This window comes from Thrips palmi, unplaced genomic scaffold, assembly GCF_012932325.1.
Source record: "Thrips palmi isolate BJ-2018 unplaced genomic scaffold, TpBJ-2018v1 HiC_scaffold_10, whole genome shotgun sequence".
Taxonomy (NCBI): Eukaryota; Metazoa; Arthropoda; class Insecta; order Thysanoptera; family Thripidae; genus Thrips; species Thrips palmi.
The window spans coordinates 9,032,922-9,053,513 of record NW_023144621.1 but is presented as its reverse complement, the minus strand read 5'-3'; the positions used below and the strand labels follow the sequence as shown (position 1 = coordinate 9,053,513).

Sequence of the window (20,592 nt, the reverse complement as noted above, 5' to 3'; positions counted from 1 at the left end):
TATTGTATTTCACGATCATTCTTTCCATACATTAGTTTTACATTAAAAAACATTTTGAACATCGTCAGTTTCTTCAAGGATATTTGGCGGTCTAAAATAGTAACTTAGTAATAAAATTGTACCTGCAGAGAGAACACTGGGAAACTATAACATCACAGTGCCTCTACTATTTCTTTCTTCAGTATAGTTGTTTTCAGGGGTTTATGTTCAAAAGGAAAAAGAAAACATAACTTTAACTTTTTTTACTTTTTACCCTTTCCATGTATGTGTACAAAAGTGTGCTTTTGAATATCACGAGGGATTTGTTTTGAAGTGTCTCGTACTCCTAAATAATTGCAATGGAAATTGAGAAGGAAAAATCTGAGTTAGAAATATCACAATGTTCGGCCTGCATGGTGATATGATAAAGATGGGAGAAATTCACTTAAAGGATGGATGTAATTGTGGGATGCATTGTTGCAATGGCTCTTTAGCTGTTTAGTGGTTTGTCACGGCAGTGTAGTGTCGAGGAGGCCTGCTTCAGCCTCACATGTTGGAGTATGTAAATGATATGAAACAATTAAAAAACCATAATTTATTTAGTTGACTATCAAATGATGGTACAGTACATGGATAAGGTAGATGAAGATCAAAATGACTTTCGCTCCAAATATATATAATTATTTTATTTAGTATCACAAAGTTCTTTTATTCGTTAGATAGAAGTAAGAGCACAGCTTGACAAGATAGTCACCCAAGAATTAGTTTTATTACTATCAACGCTGTGTTTAGAAAGATAAGTGGAACTGCAAGAAAATAAACAATTATTACAAAATATTACAGAGCCCAATGTCTAAAAATAATGAAGGTAAAGGCAGGCTTACTGTTTAATACTTACTTCTTGTGACAGTCCTAATTGACCTAACCAAATGAAGAATTTGTGATTTTACTGATGGCTGTTCGCCAAATCCTTGAACCGGCGCATTTGCACCCCAACCAACTGTGTAAAAGCACATTTAAAAATAGAATTAGAAGTAATGATAGACGTTTCTAACCTAACAAAGAGGACAACAGGGCATGCCCTGGGTCCAACATACCATTTTTCAGAAATCTTTCTTCGTGAAGAACACATACTGCGTTCAAGATAAGAATGGATGCTTCCAAGAGATTCCATAATGTAAAGGCCATGTCAGAAGAACACGTCTGTCTACCTAGCTGTCAACTTGTGGACTTGGACAACAACAACAAACAACAACAAGAGGACAAAAGGCGGTCTGCTGCCTTCCCTGTTAGCAGGTTTTGGTTTTCGTTGTTGAAGTGTTTTATAAATATTTGAAATTCTCAATAATTCCGAATTCTCACGGGTTAAAAATTTAGGGTATCGTGAAAATTAAGAAGCCGTTTCATCATTTGTCACTGCCCCGTAAAATAATTTATCATAGACGAAGACGATGTTCCGAAACTGCGCGCCCTTTTCTTAAAACGGAGTCCGGAAGTCCCGGAAGTGCTCATAGAGGGCGTTGGGCGTTGGAGAGAAAGGCGAAAAAGTAAGAAAAAGAAAACGAGTACTGAGAATCGTAATGGCGAAGTAAATAAAGCTTTAGAGGCTTGCTGATTTGTGTTTGGCGGAGAAAGGAATATCTTAACTCTTGACGTTTTATATAGATTAATCACAAGGTACGTAGCTCTTCCTGCTCAAAGCCATGTGATTTTCCACTATGGGCTGTGTCATGAATGTTGACTGGCGGTGCGGCAACTACGTTGACTCATTAATTGCACATACAAACAAATATTTATTTCCAAGTGTCCTCTTTAAGAGGTCGTTCGCTTAGTGTGGAATGTTCAGTCTTAGATTTAATATGCTTCAAACAAATTTACGATGCTTTGCACCATGTATTCTGTGCTATTGTTAGTTCGTGTTGGCCTTAACAGGTTATTAAAAGCAAATGTTTTGGTTTCAGTTAAGACTCATCAATCTTTGTTTTAAAATGTCTTCTGGACGCCCAATCAAATGTGTTGTTGTTGGAGATGGTACTGTTGGTAAAACGTGTATGTTGATATCATATACAACTGACAGTTTTCCTGGTGAATATGTCCCAACAGTGTAAGTTCGTTCATTAAGGCACTGTTTCATTGTTTTGTCATTACATCAAACTTGAATGTTTTTATTGATATGCTTGTGTGCCTTTCCTTACAGATTTGACAATTATTCTGCACCCATGGTTGTGGATGGCATACCAGTCAGTTTAGGGTTATGGGATACAGCAGGACAGGAAGACTATGATCGCCTACGGCCCTTGTCCTATCCCCAGGTATAGGATTAAATATTTGTAACAACCCTCAATTGATCCTAATCTAGCTTGACATTCAGCTACTTTGTCGTTTTGTCCAATTAATTTTTATTGTCTTGCTGCTTTCAGACAGATGTATTTTTAATATGCTTTAGTGTCACAAGTCCATCATCCTTTGAAAATGTAACATCTAAGTGGTACCCAGAAATAAAACATCACTGCCCAGATGCCCCCATGATTCTTGTTGGTAAGTTTTATTTAATTAATAGGTCCTCTTGTGTCTTTTCATATATAGTTTTCTCCTTCTTGGCAGCATACATATTAATGGTTTCGAATGTTTTAGGAACAAAAATTGACTTGAGAGATGATCGTGAGACACTGACTCTTCTCTCAGAACAAGGGTTGTCACCGATAAAACGTGAGCAAGGTCAAAAGCTTGCTAATAAAATTCGAGCTGTAAAGTATATGGAATGTTCTGCACTGACTCAGAGGGGTCTTAAACAGGTAAATCAGTATCATTCACTTACCTATTGACAATATGAAACATAGAAATGATTAATGGATTGTTTGTCTTTGCAGGTGTTTGATGAAGCTGTACGTGCTGTTTTACGACCAGAACCTCAGAAGAGACGTCAAAGAAAATGCATTGTTATGTAGTCATTTAACTAAAGGTACAGAGGCTAATATGTGCAGTAATCTGTGCTTCAGGGTAAGGTAGCCAATCTGAGTCACCAACTTAACTTCAGCTTTGCTCAAGTTTCTTGAAGTTCTGTTTGTCATCAGTACACTAGTTTTGAAAAGAAATCAATTTCAATTTGAAACCAAAGAAATCAGCTGTTACAATTGAAACCCTGGAGTTGTAAAGAAGCCTGTTTGCAAAATTTGCTTCTTTCTTCAAACTTTATTTTTACTTGCAAGCCTTGTGTGTTAGTATTACATTACAACCACAAGTGCTTTTTTTTTTTTTTTTTTTTAAACTAACTCTGAGCTGTGCTTTTTAAATTCATTTGAGGTGAAGAGTGTTTTAAAAATATTAATGTGTCAATTTGGAGTAATATTTTTAAAAATTGGGAACTCCTTTTTTGTTTTACTTGTGTCTGACATAATTTTAATTTATTTTTTGCATTATCATTTTAATGCAGGAGGCAATTTCTAGCTATTAAGCACATATCTATTGTTTTCTCTCAAGCTATTTATTATATTACTGTAGATTCCATGAGACTGAGGTGGTTTGAATGTGAACTTTCTTCAATCTACTACTCCTTGTTAAGGTGTTGTGCTTTGGAAGTATCCAAGAGGAATGCCTCATCTATTTTCTTCCACTATAGCTGAGTTCATAATCTTTGTTTGTTCAAAACCAGTGCCATTAAGAAATATTCAATACGTATGTTCATTTGAATAACTTTTGCATTTGTTTTATATGTGTTTGATCTTTTTCAGACGAAAATGTTTAATAAGGGGTGGATTGTATTTTACAAAATCTCATTGTGTGCTTACTAACTCAACTCGATTCATCATTTAATTTTATGACAGTTTCTTGCATTGACTTTGTAAGCTCATTACATTATTCAATTATGGACTGATTTTGCACAAATACTTTTTGTTTCCTTTCTTTCAAAATGGCTACCTTCAGTTCAATTGAATATTGGAGGAGTGTGTGGTTTTTTTTTCAATCACTGCCCTTGTCATGATTTTTTCTTGTTATCTTGGATATTTATAAACTATTGGCCCTTGCCTCATAGACACCTTGTTTGTTAGCATCACTAATATTTCAAGAAAGTGATGATTTCTCTAACACTGCTTTTTTGATAAGTCTGATGATATGTGATTGTGTATCCCCCTCCCCTCTTCTCTTCCCTTTGTAACTTTTATCTTAACAATTGTGTGTGTATTTTGTTTGTATCTTATTTTTAAATTATTTGCACTTTTGTGTTTTGATGCATGGTTTATTTAATGAAGTAGAGTTTTATTGGGTTCTCTTGTGCCAGTGATCATGAGAGTTTGATTGGTAATGTACTTGACCGCTTTTATTGATTTGGTCAGCTGCAGTCCAATTTTGCTGACCAGAGGAAAATATTTGCAGTACTTCAGCATTTGTGCTGTATATTTGTATGTTTGTCCATAGAGCAATTTTAAATGGGATCATACTATACAAAGAGGGTAGATTTTCTGGGAAAATTTCTGTATGCTATGTGAGGACCAGATCAGGAGTCACTTTCTGTGTATATTGTAGTGATACATACTCTAACCAAAATTTCAACTCTGCTATATTTTCCCTTTTTATTGGCCGAGCCTGCCAAATGTAGGTCCCCATCATATGTTCCCTATTTTGACAAAAACAGCTTTATTTTATTATTACTACTTTCTCTTCAATCAGAACATGCAGGTCCCAGTAAAGTATTCTCTCACAATGCACTGCCATTGTAATTAAAGAAATTCTTCTATACATTTCTGGTAGATGCAGCACCTGTGAACCATGTTATTGGAGGTGCTAGTCACAAACCAAAGTAGGCCATAGTTGTTAGAACTAGAGTGTTGCCTTGTTATGACGTAATCTAGTCAGTATATGCCCATGTTTTTCATTTTTCTGCACACTCTTGTATATTCTCCCACTGTATTATGTTGTTAGTTATTCCTCATTGTCATAGCTGTGACTTGGGGTTATTATTACTCAATTAACCTTTCATTCAAAACAAAGTAGAATATCTGCGACAAACATGACCTTTTTCTTCTTAGAACATACTCAAAGCTACCAAAAGGTATGAGGGAAAGAAGTGTCCTGTGTAACCTTGTGTAACCTAGCAGGCCTAGGTCTGCTGTCAAAGCTGTGACACATTTTCATTGCATGTCTCTTTGATCTTAATGTTTCTGGTGCAGTCTCTTTAGTTTGCCGGTGTGTAAGTTTTTGTACCATTTGTATCTTACTTCAGTGGCAAAAATTGATCAACAAATAGGTTTTGTGTCATTTTTTTTGTGATTTTTCCACATTTTGTCTGCGATTCCCCAAACACTGCTCAGCAGTTTCTAATATATTTTGGGTACCTCAATATTTTTGTGTTGTTTTTATTGTATTTTTTCCATCTGTATGAGCTACATATAATATTAACTTGGAATGTCAAATCTCAACTCTTGTGACCAACAAGGAGATTTTTTTGTCATTTGTAATATTATTATAAATCATTAATAAATTAATGAAATCCAAAGCGAGTGATCTCTTGTCGTGCCCGGCGTTGATATCTCCCATTCCCATGTCTCTCATCCCTTGCAGTGGAGGCCACCCGTCAAGCCATCAGAATAGAAAATGGTGAGAAGCAACCCTCGCATACTGACCTGCCTTAACTTTTACGTCATAACAACCCGCTGTAATTTTTGTGTTGCAGGAGCGCCTGTATAGGCAGGTGGACCTGGAAGTGCCATGCACCTGTTTCCACCGTATTGTCGAGCTTAGTGTAGGGGAGGGATCTCAATCACCCATCACCACTCTCCCTTCCCCCGTGTTCCCCTCTTTCCGGGCTGCCGCCCCTGGCCGCCCAGGGCCGCCCGATCAGCTGCTCGTGACGTCGACTTCGGTGTGCCTTCTGGTGTGCCTTCGGGCGTTTCCGTACTTCCCCCACCCTTCCCCTCGTCCCTCCGCCCAATCAGCTGTTCCAGAGCTCCAGCCCAGCCGCCAGCCGGCCGGTCAGTCAGTCGCTCGCTGGTCGGTTGTCTGTGAATGGGTTCGGCTTGACGGCAGTAGGGACGAGACAGCACGGGACAACAGTCAAATATTGCCAACGCTCCCACATCGACTCATCTGTGGAACAGACGAAAACGTCCCTCCGTCACCTGGCTTATAAACTATTCCCCCATCGTTAAGTTATTATTACAACGACCAGAAGTTCTACTAGCGACTCAATTTATCTCTCGTCAACGCGTAGCGTTTAGTTTAACCCGAGTGTGTGATTGCACCGTACTTGTTCCCGACCTTCCGCGATGTTGACCTCGAGGTACGAGCTGCTGCCCGAGATGGCCTGCTTGTCGTCTGACGCGGTGTCGGAGGTGTCGACGCGGGGCTCCAGCATGTACAGTGACTCCCGCGAGGACCTGCGGGATTTGGCCACCTCGCTCGGCCTCCAGGACGTGGACCAACTGTGCCAGGACAGGTTCCGCGTGGACCGCCGCAAGCTGGAGCACATGCTGTTGGGTGAGTTGTTGACGAAGGGGCAGCGCTATACAGATTCATTTAATTTTCGGTCTTGCACTTGCGTGACGTGTATCAATACATAACGTTCACACTAAGGCAGTTTCGACTTCGACTATAATATGGGGGTTTAAATTTATCTTGAATTTTTGTATTCTATCATGCGTTGAATGAAATGGAGCGACTCGTTCAACCGGAGCATCGTTTATGCGCGGAGTATTTAGGCTCTCTGTACGGTTCTCCGAGTGCACTTGCTCGCCCAGACGGAGCCGCGCTCGAGATACTGAAGCGCTTTGAGCGGAATGGGATTTGTCTCAGTTTTGATTCCTGATTACCATAGCTCAATTAAAAGTATAACATTTTGACAACATGCGACTTGAACTGATTTTCAGAATCGGCCCCTTGTTTAGCCATGCTAACTCGCACTGTTTGAGCCCTTCGGTCAGACCGGCAGACCGGTTATCTCGTTATCTAAAACCTTTTTTAAAAACGCACTTACTTTTCCGAAAATTTTCCCTTTGCCTTCTTTTTTTTGTTGCTGTGCATCATTTTGCTTTCCGTTGTAGGTGACACCCCGACCAAGGAGACCGCTGCGGAGTTTTTCCAGCGGGTAAGTGCTTGGGGGGGGGGGGGTGTATTTAGGAGACTGTGCTGTTGCGGTACTTGTCACGCGTTAGTGCCTTGCCCACTCAACTGCCGTGCCCTAGCCGCCTTGCCGCCTTGGCCTCGGGCCCCAGGGTACCCGCTCGCAACCATGGCACTTGTTGGGGCTGCTATGCGCCGCCGTGGGTTGGGGCCGGTGGGAAGGTTGGGCTGGGACTTCCCTCCCTTTTTCGCCTCTCCTTCAATGGGTACGCGGCCTACGCGGCGTGTCGGTCTCGCCACCGACCGCGGCATGTCACCCTGGGCTCAAGTCACGACTTTGAAACTTGTCTGAATCAACTGACGACGCTCAGCTCTACCGGGGTCGTAAGTAGAGCGCGTATTCCCAGGTCGCGCGGGTCGCGCGTGAGGGTGGTCTGCTCTTGCGTTGCCGGTGCCCGTGAGTCTGTTTGCTGGCATGTGTACTCTCAGGGACTGACTTGTATTAGTGCCTTCTCCTTCTATTGTATTGAAGGTCAGCCTTCAGTCCCGCCGTGTCTGCTCGGCTGAGAGGCTTTGGGAGGAGCCAGCGCGCGGCGATACCCCTTGACCTGAGAATCGCGGGGTATATCATTGACTTGTAACTGCTGTTTTGATTTCAGGTCATGGACGAAACCAATACACTCATCATTTGGCCAGCTCGATTGAAGATTGGATCGAAATCAAAAAATGGTGAGATAATATTCGCCAGTAGTGTGCTCAAATATGTCATGCTTCTTTCAACTTATGCTTTTATGCTGTGTGTTGCAGACCCTCATGTTAGGATCGCTGGTCGACCCGAAGATGTGAAGGAGGCCAAAGCCAAAGTGATGGGTGCTCTGGATGTTAGGGTAGGTCGACCATTCATGTTCCTGCTAAAATTGTAACCTTGTGTCCTTTTTAATTTTTGACTTTTCCTTTATTTTTTTCTAGAGCAATCGAGTGACAATGAAACTTAATGTGAGCTATACTGACCATTCCCACATCATTGGAAGAGGTGGTTTGACTATCAAGCGAGTGATGGAGGATACTGGGTGCCATATTCATTTTCCTGACTCCAACCGAAGCAACCCTATGGAGAAAAGTAACCAGGTTTCAATCGCAGGAGACTTGGATGGAGTAGAGAGAGCCCGTGCTCGCGTGAGAGTAAGTAAATCACTTGAGAGTTTTACATTCTCTCAAATTCTTTTTTTGCTTTTTAATGAATAAAATAACTATTTTTCTGATTCTTATTTTTTTCCCCCTAGGAATTGACACCTTTGATGTTTAGTTTTGAGCTGCCTATTGTTGGAACACTTCAACCACATCCTGATCTAGAGTCACCTTTTTTGCTCTCTGTACAAGAGAAATTCAATGTTCAAGTTATGTTCCGTACTCGCCCCAAATTGCATGCTACTTTGGTGGTAGTCAAAGGTTGCGAATGGGAGGTTTCCCAAGTTAAAGAGGCTACTTTACTTCTCATCAACCATATGTGTGACTCTCTTGCTGTAAGTATCATATCATAATTAAAAAATGACTTAGTTAATGTAAATGATCTGTTCGAAATTTAACTTTGTTTGCAGAATCAGGTGCAGGTGCAAATGTCAATGGAAATCTCACCTCAGCATCACCCTACTGTTGTTGGAAAAAATAATGCTAACCTGAAAATGATTATGCATCGCACAGCTACTCAAATTATGTTTCCCGACGCATGTGATCCCAATATTCCATCAATTAAGAAGAGTAATGTGCTTATTACTGGAGTGATCCACAATGTGTACTTGGCACGTCAACAACTGCTTGTAAGTGGTATAAATTTGTTCAAATCTAACTTTTTTGGAAAAGTATTTTGGTTTTACCTTCTTTTAAATTTTTTTTTTAGGGCTCATTACCTCTTGTTTTGATGTTTGATGTTCCTGACGAATCTGTATCGATTCAAAATGAACAAGTGACTCAGCTTATGCAAACCCATGATGTACTCATTACAATTCGTCACAAACCAAAGCAGAACAGCATGTCAATAATTGTGAAAGGAATCGAGCGTAATGCAAGTATGTATGATATCATCTTTCACATTTTGTATTTTGTTCTTTACTGAAAACTTATGACTGGTTTAACTTGATAGGTAAAATTTATGAGGCAAGGACACAACTTCTTAACTTAAAAGAAGCGAATGTTAAGGCTGAGATCCCTCAATCTTATCAATTGATGGATAGTCCAACCTTGTATGACCGCAATTCAAATCTTGTCAAAGGTAATATTTTAAATCTTAGGAGATTTAAAACTATTTTCTTTTACGTCAAGTTTCAATTGATTTTTCTTTTGTTCCAATTTTATTAGGAGTTACTAGTCCATTTAGTATGCTGTCTATCAATACCGGGAACAGCATGTTCACCATGCCATCACCAACTTCTCTTTCTCCTGGCATTTCACCTAGTCTGATGTCACCAAGCCCTAGTGTGTCTTCTTTGGCATCTCTTGGGTTACCGTGGAGCAATGTGGGTCTCCTTCAGTCAGCACATGAGCACTCGAACCAAAACATGTCTCAGCACCCCTTTGCTCAGCTGCTGAACTCCCCTATGTCACCAGGACAACAGTATCATCAGCACAGTCAGCATACCACCAACAACAACTTCTACTTCAGCAGCTTTTGCCCAGGTAAGCAAGCTCTTTTGCTAGCTATCAACGATATTGTTTTTTGTTTCAAAAGAGAAAGAAAAAGAAAATTGTTTCTTTTACAGGATGCAAGCTCATGGTCTTTCGCAGTCCCAAGTTCCCTCAAGTGGACCTCTTTCTGATGGTGGATGCAGTGGCAGCTGTTCATCTCTGGGCTATCATAGTCGACCCAGTAGCCATTTATCGGGAAGTTCACAATCTCTTGACTGTAGAGACTATCAAGGTAAGAATGCATGATTTTTCTAAACTCTTAGAAATGACAGCCTATTAACTATTATTTATTCAATTCCAGTTCATTCATCCATGAGCAGCCATAGCCATGGTGGAAGTTCTCTTGGAAGTCCCAGTGCCAGTCCTCGTATGTCATCCCCGCGTCCGAATTTGAATGATTCTAAAGGTACTCATTTATTCCATCTGATAAGCTACAAGTGTGTTTCTCTTTAGCAATATTGATCCAAATTTATGTATTTGTGCAGAGCATTCTGAGATCAGCCATAAGAATGCTGAACAACAAAGGGCTTTGAGCTCTGCCATTGAATACCAACGCAAGAAAGCGCTTGCTGCAAAAGGTAAATCTATTTTATTTTTTCTGTCCTTGATCCATTGGGTCTTCGCTGATTTCCTTTTTTTTTTTTTCAGCCATGCAAATGAAACCTACGCCTGAAATTCTGCGCGTTCCTTCTTCTATATGGGCAGGCTATGGATTTAGCCATTCTAGTCCTAGTGCTGCGTTGAAGGAACAATTCAAGCGTGAAGGCTTGATCTCTGTAAGTTTCCATTGCATGTGTAGGTTTGCACATTGCCTGCAACGAAATTATGGCCTTCTGTATTGTGTTACAGGAGACTGAAGAAGCGGATTGTTGGAAGAATTCTGTTTCTGAAGGCCTTGGATCCCCATCTAGCTCTACCTTCCCTTCTGTAGCGGATCTGGGTGTGGCACTGACACCTGGGTCTGGCAACAAGGGCAGAGACAGTCCCTTTAGCTCAAGTAGTTATCTTGACTCCATACCTTCTTCATCTCGAGCATCTGTCTCTTCAATGAAAGCTACCGATCTGACTTCACTACTTATTTCCATTGGAATGGAAAAATATATCAGTGAGTTTTGTGATACTTCAATAGCTTATGTTTGAGTTGTATTCTTTTGCTTACTTTAGGGTTATTTCAGATGTCTTCAAGGAGCATGAAATTGACCTTAATGTTTTCATGACACTCACTGACAAGGACCTGAGGGACATAGGAGTGTCTACCTTTGGAGCTCGACGCACTATGCTTATGTCAATTTCCCGTAAGTTTTTTTTTCTTCTTGTCTTTTTAAAATTTTCTGTGCCAAACTGTTCTCAACTTTGTGTATTTTCTTAGAGCACAAAGGACAAAGCAGCCCATTCCGCTGCAGTGCAGCTCCAGGTGCAGAACGAAAAGGCTCCTCATCTACAACTGGAACCAACAGCCCTTCCGACATATGGTAGAATAATCCATGCACCATTCGGCCAACCGTACTAACTTTTATGCTGGTTCTTCTAATAGGGTACCTTTTCCAATGACCTATAAAATTTTCAAATTATTTATCTTGGATTGTGAAGAGGGTAATCAATCCAAGTGTCATGTTATATTGTATGATGAAGTTAAATGCATTTCTATTGTTTTTCTGACCAAAGTCAAAGTTGAAAATGCCTGTTTTGCCAGTTGCAAATTGTTAACTTTGTGACCATCCTGTAACTGTTGGCCTAAATAATGACTTAGGAAACACTTGGTGGATGGGTTTTGATTCTGGAATTAACATTAGAACTGAGTTAGAATTTCTAGCATTGTGGTACTTACTGGTGGAAGTGGAACTTTTAAAACTTAAATTTTATAGGAAATAGCCAAAAACATTTTATGAAAATGAGAATACAACTATAAGCATTTTTAAATTCTTTGTAAAGTAGTTTTTGGATTGATTCAATTTTTGTGATTTATTCTAGCAGTATGATGGCTAAAGTTACCCTGAATAAGAAAATAAGCTATGTTTTTGTAGTGATTGCTCTTTGTTTGATTGTGAGATGTGATGCTGCAACGATTCTCTCTTGATGGTCAATTTTACTGGTCTCTGCTATGTAGTCAGATTCCACAACTTTGTTTTGTGCTGACTAGGCATTGTAGACGTTGCAGTATTTCAGTACGGTGTCTAGTTTGTCATTGTATCAGTTGAGTATTTTAATAATTCTTTGAGCTTGAAATCCTGCTCAGACTGAGGCATTAATAACCTGGTGCACCACTTTTGCTGTGTCATGGATAAACAAAGTAACGTAGGGTTTTATGAGAGAACAAGACCTTGCCCACTTGCCAATATGGCTTTCTAGTCGTACTTTCTTACAATGCAAGTGCCAAAGTGATTTAACGTTTGTGAATTATATTTATATTTGATATTTGTGTTATGATTTTGTTATTGTTTCTTTAATGCATGCTTATATGAAATTGTAAAATGTCTGCTTTGTACTGGTATTCTCTTACCTTTAATGAGAGTATTTGTCAAACAGAGATTTTTAAGCATGCTTCTGATTTGTTTGCCTATTCCCCCTTCTTTTGTTTTGTTTTTTGGTGCATTGCATACACATGCTCCCTTAGTGCTGTTTTGTTTGGGGAAGGTATTTGTATTGAGATTGACTGACAGACCCTGCAAAATTTGTACGGTCTGGTTTAGTATGAGATGGGTTTTTGTACCAACTGTTTTATCATAACATCACCATGCTGGTTAATGGTAGATTAGGTAGTATTGCTTGCTTAATTTATTCAAAGTAACTGATCTGATTGATGAGCTGTGTGAGGAAGATGCTTTCCCTAACATAATATTCAAGTTGATGGTGGAGGAACCTCTTTGAATTTCTATACTTTGTAACATTTTTGTAATTTTATCACTATTTTTGGATAATTTTAACAGTAGTTTTTAATGTCTTCCATGTGCTAGAGGCTCAGGATTGTAATATGATTTGACCGATGACAAGACAGGAAGAGTTGATCTAAGTTATTATTCATGTTGATTGCCACAGAGTACTTCCTCGTATTGAATGAAATGGTGAAGTGAGGAAAATTCTTTATGATGATTTCAGTTGTGGTCGTTGTATTTATCGTACTTTGTTTGAAGACTTTGTAAGGTGTTTGGCTTAGTGTTAAGGAGAGCAGAATATTTGACTAGCGTCTTGTGCCATTTAGGTTACATCTGGAGGATGTATATATTTGTACCTGTACATTCCTTGCAACTGTTCTGTGATAGCTTGCTGCTGGTCTTGTAATGCTGCTTGACATTGTCAAGCTTTTCTTTAAGGTTTGAACTGTACAACTTTGTATGTAGTTAATTTACTTAGATAATAAATGTTTTCTTCACTCAATTTTTTTATTTTCTCAAACATCCTTTCCATGCATCTTTTTTTCAGATTTTCCAGAGTCTTTACACAGGCTCTCATTATTTCTTGGTCAATTGCTCTGCAAGTGTCCTCCATGACAAGTTGTGTAACAAGTTGCTCAGTCTTTGTCTTGGTGCCACTGAAATTCCAACATATTGTGATTGTCATCAAAATTGACCGCGAGTTAATTGTCTTCTGGGGCATTCCATTAACGGGTTTGAATCACGCGGTTGGCCGCCACTCCACGTCACGGACAGCAGGAAGGCGCTGGTTTCAGTGACGTCACTGCAGTTACACCTCGCACCTCGCTCTACGGCTGCTGCTGCCCAGTATTGCGTGGATGTTGTGACAAATACTTTGTTTTTGTCTTCATAAACTGTCTGTCTGCCAGCACCAATTCTTCGTCTTTGTCGTGACTACATCCTCTGACAGGTGAGTGCGTTACAAAGCCGACGTTTCGATGAAAGTGCGACTACGGTGTTTGAGGCATCGATCTGACATTGACTAGGCTGCAGGCCTTTGACGGCCCAGGACCCATCACTCCACCCTTTTATTCGGTGTTTTTCATGCAGTGCGACGAGTCACCTCCCTCAGTTGGGATCTAGAGCAGCGCTGCCTCCGTTGCGTGTGTTCAACTTATCGTCTTACCGCGGCTTCAACACCTGGAATCGCATTATACTGGCGTGACGTCAGACTGCGGTACATTTCGCTCGTGTTAATTCATTATTATTGTATGTATCACACCCGTTAGCTCAGTTAACTCACGACTTTTTATGACATATTTTATGCCTAACTTCCTTAAATTCTTAAATTTGTGGTGCATTGTGCTCTTTTTATCAAAATTGAAACGTTGATATTTTCGTCCGGGTCCGTGAAAAGAGGTTAGAATGTGTGTTTTTCTTTACAGCTTTGTGGTGATATGATATTGAAGTTGTAAATTGAGCATCTTTGATGGTACATCCCTACCCTAAGTGCCTCAAGTCTTTTAGTCACCAATATATTTGATTTATGTAAGTTACGTGAGGTTATGTTGATGTTTGTGGTGTTCTAAAATTCCTTGGATGTAGTTTTACTTATGATTTCTATATGCTGTGAAGGAAGTGTCCAATAGGGGTCAGAAGCAAGTTGGTGAGTTATTATGAAATGCGATGAAACTACTGACATCAGATGCTTTTTGAAATGACGCTCTCTTATGCCTGACGACATCAAACGATCAGTTCTGTTTTTATGGCGTCTGAGTCATGTAATATTTTTGTTGAAGTAAATTAATGTATGGCAGTCTGTCTAACAAAACCAAACAGCAGTCTTGTCATTATTTTCTGCCTATCGTCGTAACAGTTATCCATCAGTGGATGGTTTCTGTCAGTTTCAGCTCTTTATTAGCCAAGCAGGAGGTGATACATTCTTGGTCATGGACTTTCCCTCTTTCTTTGTCTAAAGCCATCATATTTCCAACATCTTTTCACTGCTAAGGCCAATGCTCTGGAAAGGACATGAAATGCGATTAACCTTGTGTACAGTGTCTCTTTGAAGCACTTATCTTTGCTTACGCTTTTCTGACCCAAGTGGAGATAAATAATGCATAACCGGCGCTGCGTCCGTACGATGAAGCCGGTAAGAGGTGGTGGAGCATTTGTCGTTTTTAGTAGTAAGTATTGTCCATGAATGAATTGGGTATGTTTCGAGAGGACGCCGGATTCTACTGCTAGTGAAGAGGTGATGCAGATATCCCCACCGTTTTAGCTCCCCGTATACCGCTTCTGGATTTATGGTGTGTCAAAGCGATATGGTGGCTGGGGCGGCCGGCCTCAGGGACCTAAGGGTGGCCAGCCCTGCCGCCAGGATGGCGCCCTGCCACCCCTCGCCCATGGCACGCCGGCGTCGGGACCGTCGGGACACCCTAGCCGCTCCCGCACCCCGAGAGCGCGCGCGCGCCGGCGCCTCCGCCCGCCCACGCCTCCGCTCAGAGTCCCTCCTCCCCCGCCACGCCGCGCCCCTCGCGGCCCCGCCGCGCCCCTCGCGGCCTCGCTACGCCGCCGCGCCGCTACGCCCCGCGCGCTGCAGAGCCGCGCTGCCGCTCTAGAGCCCCCACCCCCAGCCACGTGCTCTGCGCTACGCTGCGGCCTGCTGGCCACCCTAAGGGCAGGGCTGGCAGGGCCCCACCCCGCTCCACCCCGCGCCACGCCGCGCCACCCTCTGCTGTGAGATCAATATGGAGCCGGGCTGGTGCTGCCGCTGCCACGCCGCCCCCGCCTCAGGGCGCCTCGGCCCCCGCCGCCCCCGCACGGCAGCGACGCCCCTCATGGACCCCAAGGGTCGGCCTAAGGGTCGGCCGGGTCGGCGAGGCCGTGGACGAGCGCGCTCTCCTTTGAGGGCCTGGGGACGGGCTGAAGCGCGCTGAAGTCCGCGGGGCCTCTTGGCCGGCGAGCGTGCTTATTTGGCAATCTTTCGCCGGGAATGGCGAGGCCGGGCGTGGCCGGGCGAGGCGCTTCCCTCTTCCCCCTCCCCGCGGCCGCGCGGCCTGGAGCGGTCTGGAGCGGCCTGGAGCTTCGGGACTTCGAGCAGCAATCAGTAGTTGCCGTTCGGAATGGTGCGCCAACTTGGGTCGTTTGCGTCGCATGTGCAACCTCGGAGGACTAGGTGGAATAATTTAGGTGCTTGGCGGACAGCGAGTAGTTTGGCGCACTCGCGCCGCGGGGACCCAGTGTACTCCCGCCTGTCCCGAACGCGCGATGGCAATACGTCGCAATAAAAGGTGGAAGGGTCACTCCGACTCGAATCGCACCTCCGCCCCGCCGGCCTGTCTGACCGTACAGGAGCGTCCGTCAGTCCGGCGCGGCGGCGCTGCCCGGAGTCAGCTGATGCCGCGGCGGTGCGGCGGGGCCTCCCCTTGCCGGCGAGGCGAGGCTCTCTGTCCTGACATAGATGTAAGTTTCGTGACGTCATTGGCGAGGCGATCAATGCCGGGTGGACCCCATGGGGGACCCCGCCTGAGCCCCAAAGCGCCAAGCGGCCCGCCGCGCCACCGCCCCTCACTCCAGCGACTTGATTCGGCCTCGCGTGTTGCATAATTGGCTGAGCTGCGCGCCCCGCTCCGCCTAGCTCCGCCCTGCTCGCTGCTGTTGCCTGTTGGCTCCCTGCTGCTGTGGGCCTGTGGGGCTGTAGCATTCGCAGGAGTCTGATTCCGAGAGCTCTCTGTCTCTTTCGCATCCATACGGAACGCCCGTTGAGTGCGAGAGGGACAGAGTGACGAAAACGACTCGGAATCTGATCGCAGAGGCACAGACGCTGCGTCCGCGTTTCGGCCTCGGTTCGGATTGCCTTGATTCTCGCGGCCAACTGTGCCTTTGCGTTTTCCGAGAAACGGTGCGATGACTCTCTGCGTCCGAACGACTCGCGCGTTGGATTCTCTTCTCTTTCCACTGCCGGCTGTCTGGACTGTACTGGCTGGGGGCTGTGCCGAGCCAGCAGCCAGCCTGAGCAGCAGGCAGCGGGTGCCTGTCACCCCGACTAAATCCTGCCCCGCCGAGCAGTTCCCGGAGCCTCCAGTGAGTGGCACGCGGCACGCGGCGGGCCTAGGCGGGGCCTAGGCTTGTTGGGCCGCTGGGAGTGCCAGGCTTCCCCCTGGGCGTGACGGCCTGGGCGTGACGGCCTGGGCGTGACGGCCTGGGCGTGACGGCCTGGGCGTGACGGCCTGGGCGTGACGGCCTGGGCGTGACGGCCTGGGCGTGACGGCCTGGGCGTGACGGCCTGGGCGTGACGGCCTGCCTGTCCGCCTGTTCGTCACGTCTGACTGCCTTAGCAGTTTGCGAGACGGTCGAAGTCAGTCGGACGGACCGACGGGCGGACAGACGGACGTGAGGTTCGGCGGTTCAAGTCGTTGCCACCTCACCTGGGGAGCCTGTTAGGCTGTCGGGCCTGTCGGGCGTGGCGGGGCGTGCGAGTGGCGGTCGTCGAAAGCACGCAAGTCGCGCGGCGTGCTCGAGCCCCTTCAACCCGCGTCGGGCGTGGCGGGGCGTGGCGTGGGCCTCTCGCCGATAATATTGCATCCGTGGAGCGCGATTCGCTGCAGGGATTCGAGAGATCTGTCTCTGTTGCACCCCCAGGAAGCGCCCCAAGCGTGCGAGAGAGACAGAGCCGGCGTTCGTCATGATACGACAGGGCTGCCTCCCGTCGTACGGATTCCCTCCTCGGTCGGGGAGTCTGGCAGTGCCGTGCTCCTCAGAATGGCAGAGTGTGCGCCGCGGCCCTGAAGGAAGTTTTGCGCGGAGGCCCGTACACTGCGACGGCCATTTGCGGCCAACGGCACGAAGGTTGATTCCGAGCACTGCCCTCGTCCTTCTGTCTCTGTCGCACTGAAGGGGCGCCCCGTACAGGTGCGAGAGAGACTAACTGCTCGGCCGGCACGCTGCCGCCAACGCGGTGCCTTGCAGCGGACGCGTCAACCCGAGCCGCACGCTCGCGAAGCATGGCGAAGGCGAAGCATGGCGCCGAAACTGCTGTGTTGCAGATTCAACAGCGCGACCGAGCGCGCGCGCTGCAGACTAATTCTGAGAGTAGTTTTGTTCTCTGTCTCTCTCGTGCACTCGTGGGGGGCCCCGTATCGGTGCGAGAGAGTCGGAGCGACGAAAACGACTCTGCTGGAAAGCTGGTGCAGCGCGAAAGATGCATGAGTGGCCATCGGGCGGCGGGGCGTCGTCGGGTGTAAGGCTTGCGGCCGCCAATCAGGATGATGATGTGTACAGTGGCGCCTGCCCGGCCTGCCCGGCCTGCCCGGGCTGGCGCTTGCATATACATGAGCGCGGCGGGTGGTGCGGGGTGGCGGCTGGGGAGCGGCACGTCATCGATGTGCAGGCCGGCCGGCCGGGGGTTCGCGACGCAACTGACGCAACATGGAGACGAGGCGACCCAGTGCCGTTGTCTCCGTCACCCTTCTCGCTCGTCTTGAGGCGCTTGTCCTGCGGCTTGTCTGGCTCGCTGGGCCGGAACAGAGGGAGAGGGAAGAGGATTGAAATCCGCGCTGCCTACGCCACTGGCAGCGGGGACAAGCTGGCCAGGACAGGGGACGCGCCGCGCCCGATCTCGCTTTGAGCTGCAGAGTCGCTAAGTGAGACTCGAACCGAGCGTGTGGCTCCACCAATGGATTGCTCATTCGCGGAGCGATCAATTGGTGGGGTCACACGTTCGGTTTGAGTCCCATTTAGCGACTATGCAGCTCAAAACGCGTCTAGAGTTTTGGCCGCCGCCATCGGTCTTCTGGCCCACTGTGTGCTGGAAGGGCACGGTGCGTCCGGAAACACGCACCGCGGGCGCCTCCAGGCGGTGACGGAGACGAAGTCGCCCCGGGGGTGCTTTCGGGCGCGGCCCTGGGGGAAGGGGAGGGCTGAGCGAAAGGTCACGCGCTGCTTTTGATGTGGGGGCGAAAAAGCCGGCGCGGGGCGGTCCGCGTGCTCCGCGTGCTCCGCGTGTCTGTGATGAACTTAGCCGGCCTGGCCGGGCCTGCCATGCGGCAACCCGTGTCGCGTCTCGTCGCGTGGCGTGTCGCGAGCTGGGCGCGACCAGTCGTTTCCCTGGTCGAACTGGTCAGTTTCTGCTTCCTTGGGCAGTAACCCGTGGTGCCGTGGCTCTGGCCGGGCAGCCATCGGCAGCCAGCCGACCGATTTGCTGATTTCCGTCCCCTCTGTTTGCCTCCTCGGCCTTCGTGGACCCCAGGAGGCCAGGCCGGGCCTGGCGGCCGGGTCGCCGAGTCGCGACGCCGGGGCTGGCCGGGGCCTCAGCTTGTTAGTGCGCGACAGTTGGACGCACTCCAAGTGCCCCCTGCAGTCCTTTCACCATGGCCGGGGGAGGGGACGGGGACCCGACCCGGCGTGCACTCTAGCGCACCTGCATGCATGCGCTGTGCCCTGGCCCGACGCTGTTTGGCTGGCTTGCCAATTTCCGGAGGCCCCGCCGTCGCTCTTGCTGTGTTCAGGCAGGCCGAGGCAGGCGGACAGACATCGGCCGGCATGCCTGCCCTCTCCGTGCGACAGTGGCCACTGCAGAAGTCTGAACGGGGCGCGTTACGTGGCCCGGTTGTTTGTGGGTCGCCCTTTTCTCATGCACGCGTCTCCGAGTCTCTTTGACGGCGCCTCGCGAGACGGAGGCATATTGTTGTTTATGCGTCCCCGGACTGCTGCAGCGGCCGTGTCGTCGCGTCGTCGCGTCGTCGCGGCAGGAGTCCGCGGGGCCGAGCAAGGAAGGAGCAACGCCAACTTTGTTTCTTGCCTCGCCCTTTTTCTTTGAGGGAGTGGCGCGAGTGGAGTGCACTGCGAATTGAATTGAAGCGAGCGGGGGAGCAGCTCCAGCGCTCCAGCTCGCCGTTGGGCAGCCGACCGGGGACAGCCGACCGGGGGCAGCGCGCGTTTAGGCAACCCGCTGGGCGACAGTGCCCCTGCCTGCCTGCCGCTGGCACTTCTCGGTAGAGATGTACCATTGTTTCGAAATCGAATCCAGTCGGATTGGCCCTGACTCGGTTCGGAGTCGCAAAATCCGTAACCAAAGATTCGTCAATTTTTTCCGTATCATCTTGTCGTTAAGAAATGAGATTTTTGATTAGAGGAGATTCCATTTGAAAGTTATGGGACGGACTCGATTCGATTAGGTATTTCTTTCGACTCTCATCGACCAGAAATTCCAAGATTCGCATAAATGTGAGATCTCGTGGCGCTAGAGTACCAGGCGCGGTTCGCTTTGGGCAAGGAGAGTACTGGAGGCTGGCTGGGCTGGATGCCCCACTCTCTGGAGTCACTCTCCAGTAGGACTCGCCCCATTTCTTTCCAGCCGCCGCTGCACTGGGAGAAGGGGAGAAAAGGGGGACGGGGGGACTGCATCGCAGCGCAGCCGCCGTGCACGGACAATGCCGGCCGTGCTTCGCTGCTTCGCCCTCGCCAACGAGTCGGGGCTGCTGCTGAGTATTAGCACGGCAAGCAGACAGAGCCCCCTCCCCTTTCCCCCCGGGCTTGGCGCCGTCTCGCTTATTGGCCGTGGCGTCGTCGCTCCGCTGAGCAGCACCGAGCTGCCGCGGCCCGTGCGCCCCCTGACTTATGGAGCAGGTCATTCATCTAGCTTCGCTGCAGCCTTCCCCGTTCCCCCGGCCTGCACGGCCTGCACGGCCGCTTCGGACGCTACGAGGCGACACTACAGTGCACTGTCGCTCTGCGATGATGACGTCCCCGGGAACAAAGGGTTCGGCCGTTCGGCCACTTGAGTCGCGCTGCGCCGCGCTTGAATGCGCTGTGTCACAATGCCGGGACGACTCGCACAGGCTGCACGCCCGGGGAGTCAAAAGCAACGAGTGCAGGCCGGGCTGGGCCGGGCCTGGCCGGCAGACGAGCTGTGCCTGCCGTATCCGCGCGACCAATGTTTCGGATTTGAAGAGTTCTCTCGCTGTTTCTTTCTTTCTCTCTCTCTTGCTGTGTGGCGGTGAGAGGGCGCTGTATTGTTAGT

General features: G+C 47.2%; 4 protein-coding genes across 10 annotated transcripts in view; 3 read left to right on the top strand and 1 right to left on the bottom strand.

The window, feature by feature from the left end:
* Positions 1 to 643: 643 nt before the first annotated feature.
* Positions 644 to 1,246, bottom strand: LOC117654119 (immediate early response 3-interacting protein 1). The gene is made up of 3 exons (XM_034400312.1): positions 1,077 to 1,246; positions 878 to 979; positions 644 to 785 (listed from the first exon to the last, which is right to left on the bottom strand). Exons 1-3 carry the CDS (start codon positions 1,165 to 1,167, stop codon positions 730 to 732), a joined length of 249 nt encoding a protein of 82 aa, XP_034256203.1. The 5' UTR covers positions 1,168 to 1,246; the 3' UTR covers positions 644 to 729.
* A 60-nt stretch (positions 1,247 to 1,306) lies between these two features.
* LOC117654115 (ras-related C3 botulinum toxin substrate 1) lies at positions 1,307 to 5,473 on the top strand. Of its 2 annotated transcripts, none has more exons than XM_034400309.1 (6): positions 1,307 to 1,526; positions 1,941 to 2,083; positions 2,177 to 2,291; positions 2,400 to 2,517; positions 2,614 to 2,774; positions 2,850 to 5,473. In XM_034400309.1, the coding sequence occupies exons 2-6, from the start codon at positions 1,968 to 1,970 to the stop codon at positions 2,925 to 2,927; spliced, it is 588 nt and encodes a 195-aa protein (XP_034256200.1). In that variant the 5' UTR covers positions 1,307 to 1,526; positions 1,941 to 1,967; the 3' UTR covers positions 2,928 to 5,473. The 2 variants fall into 2 exon arrangements, with proteins under 2 accessions (XP_034256200.1, XP_034256199.1); XM_034400308.1 differs by having other exon boundaries at positions 1,516 to 1,656.
* Positions 5,474 to 5,913: 440 nt separating this feature from the next.
* On the top strand, positions 5,914 to 13,092 carry LOC117654102 (protein bicaudal C). Its single transcript, XM_034400285.1, is given in 18 exon segments — positions 5,914 to 6,453; positions 7,017 to 7,060; positions 7,695 to 7,764; positions 7,843 to 7,922; positions 8,005 to 8,217; positions 8,319 to 8,558; positions 8,634 to 8,852; positions 8,933 to 9,101; positions 9,176 to 9,304; positions 9,391 to 9,663; positions 9,666 to 9,708; positions 9,792 to 9,949; positions 10,019 to 10,123; positions 10,203 to 10,295; positions 10,366 to 10,493; positions 10,567 to 10,822; positions 10,893 to 11,012; positions 11,087 to 13,092. Coding segments are annotated over 18 exon segments (2,658 nt in total). The 5' UTR covers positions 5,914 to 6,242; the 3' UTR covers positions 11,194 to 13,092.
* Positions 13,093 to 13,381: 289 nt separating this feature from the next.
* The window catches only part of LOC117654111 (stress-activated protein kinase JNK), a 44,560-nt gene continuing 37,349 nt past the window's right edge, over positions 13,382 to 20,592 (top strand). For 4 of the 6 annotated variants that reach the window (XM_034400303.1, XM_034400299.1, XM_034400301.1 and 1 more), the window contains exon 1: positions 13,382 to 13,539. The gene's annotated coding sequence lies outside the window, so the exon portion shown is untranslated. Of the gene's footprint in view, positions 13,540 to 13,679; positions 13,839 to 20,592 lie in introns of all 6 variants that reach the window. The other 2 variants (XM_034400298.1, XM_034400300.1) reach the window with 2 other exon arrangements.